This window comes from Phytophthora parasitica (assembly GCF_000247585.1).
Source record: "Phytophthora parasitica INRA-310 unplaced genomic scaffold supercont2.92, whole genome shotgun sequence".
In the NCBI taxonomy this organism is placed as follows: domain Eukaryota; phylum Oomycota; class Peronosporomycetes; order Peronosporales; family Peronosporaceae; genus Phytophthora; species Phytophthora nicotianae.
Genome location: NW_008649078.1, coordinates 185,013 through 187,074, shown reverse-complemented (window position 1 = coordinate 187,074; position 2,062 = coordinate 185,013). Strand labels below are relative to the sequence as shown.

Sequence of the window (2,062 nt, the reverse complement as noted above, 5' to 3'; positions counted from 1 at the left end):
TCGCGGTACGACTTCGAGCGTATGGGTATGGTTTTCCGAGCCTCGCCCCGTCAGACCGATGTCATGATCGTCGCTGGAACGCTGACTAACAAGATGGCGCCTGCTCTTCGCCGTATCTACGATCAAATGCCCGAACCTCGCTACGTGGTGTCACTCGGTAGTTGTGCCAATGGTGGTGGCTACTACCACTACTCGTATGCCGTGGTTCGTGGTGTCGACCGCATCGTTCCTGTCGACATTTACGTCCCGGGTTGTCCACCGACGGCTGAGGCTCTTGTCTTCGGACTGATGCAACTCCAAAAGAAGGTCAAGGGCAACAAGTCCTTGCTGCTAAAACTGAGAAAGTAGGCCAAAATCCGGAGTACCAGGCACATAGTTTTCTGAAAATTTTGTCTGCAGTTCCCGAAATCTACACACAACGAACAGAAAATGAAAGTGTCGTTGCAACCAGCCAGATATTTATTTCCCCGCTTCAAACGTTGTCAATATGAGTTCCAGGCTTCACTCACAGCCAGATTACCGTTTTTGCAATGAAATCGAGGTGGCCATCAACACCAGCGGTACTGTACAAGCAGTCTGCACAATCACTGTCGGCGTTGGCGTCGTGACCGTTTTCGTTGCTGGCTTCCGCGTTGCTGATCTGGACCTCTTCTCCTTTCACTTACCCGGTATGAGTCTCCAGCTTCATTTCCAACTCTCAGCTTCGCTCATCACTTTCGTATTTTACAGCTGAAAGCCAAACACAACTAGCATCGATTTATCCCCATAATGTTCCGAGTTGGTCGCGGAATGATGAAGTCCGTGGTGGTCGCCAAGTCCTCTCGCACACTTCACTCCAGCACCACTATCGCAAGCCAAACTCAAGTACCAGAACACGACGGGGTCTCCCAACGAGGCAATATCTCCGACCTTCTTGCTGGAAACGCGATTGCTCGCAATAGTGCTGGTATGTGAATCCGATATTTGCGAAAATAATCCAGTGTTTCACAGTATTGTCGGCGTAGAATATGCGGTGTCCCGACTCGACGATCTTGTGAACTGGGGTCGCAAGGGTTCTCTCTGGCCTGTGCAATTCGGTCTCGCTTGCTGTGCCGTTGAAATGATGCACGCCAGTAAGTTGAACCAACTTCTTGGCGTTCCTTGATGAGCAACTTTTGACAAAACTATGCCGGTTTGTCTTGGTCTAGCTGGCTCGCGGTACGACTTCGAGCGTATGGGTATGGTTTTCCGAGCCTCGCCCCGTCAGACCGATGTCATGATCGTCGCTGGAACGCTGACTAACAAGATGGCGCCTGCTCTTCGCCGTATCTACGATCAAATGCCCGAACCTCGCTACGTGGTGTCACTCGGTAGTTGTGCCAATGGTGGTGGCTACTACCACTACTCGTATGCCGTGGTTCGTGGTGTCGACCGCATCGTTCCTGTCGACATTTACGTCCCGGGTTGTCCACCGACGGCTGAGGCTCTCGTCTTCGGACTGATGCAACTCCAAAAGAAGGTCAAGGGCAACAAATCACTGCTCCTGAAGCTGAGAAAGTAACACGCTAGATCTGCAATTTGCTGCGTCGGGTAAGCTTACCGTGTACTGCCAGCCGTCAGAATCCGACTTGCGATACGGCCAGCGCCTTTTTCAATTTCAACTACTGCTGGTCGCAAGTTGCGACTCGCAACATACCCACGTTGTTGGAAGAAACGAGCGAAACCAAGGTTTGGTGGACATCAACACCAACGCGTAAACTTTTCAGTGGCGCTCACACTTTCTGTTAACATTTAATACATGTACCGTATTCCTTTCACGAGCAGTAATAAAACGGTTATAAAACCGGAGTAAAACCAGTATTTCGTAGTAAAAACTGATTTAAAAAACCTCGACAAAACCGTTTTTCAGCAGTATATGCCGGTATGATAAAAGCAGTTTATGCCAGTATAATTTTAGCAGTTTATACCGGTTTTTATCGGTTTCTTCCGTCGTAGCCACAGTCACTATCTGGTCACGATGCAGGAGAGTGGCGAGCTGCACCCGGCGCAGGTGCTCAAGAGCGGCCACGACGTGGGATCAAGC

The 2,062-nt window shown here is 50.2% G+C and overlaps 2 protein-coding genes across 2 annotated transcripts; both read left to right on the top strand.

The window, feature by feature from the left end:
* Positions 1-21: 21 nt before the first annotated feature.
* Positions 22-458, top strand: PPTG_18758 (NADH dehydrogenase [ubiquinone] iron-sulfur protein 7, mitochondrial; the record flags this gene model as incomplete). The annotated part of the gene is made up of 1 exon (XM_008916996.1): positions 22-458. One exon carries the CDS (start codon positions 22-24, stop codon positions 346-348), a length of 327 nt encoding a protein of 108 aa, XP_008915244.1. The 3' UTR covers positions 349-458.
* Positions 459-768: 310 nt separating this feature from the next.
* PPTG_18757 (hypothetical protein) lies at positions 769-1,571 on the top strand (the record flags this gene model as incomplete). The annotated part of the gene is made up of 3 exons (XM_008916995.1): positions 769-946; positions 1,005-1,112; positions 1,188-1,571. The coding sequence occupies 3 exons, from the start codon at positions 769-771 to the stop codon at positions 1,538-1,540; spliced, it is 639 nt and encodes a 212-aa protein (XP_008915243.1). The 3' UTR covers positions 1,541-1,571.
* Positions 1,572-2,062: the final 491 nt, after the last annotated feature.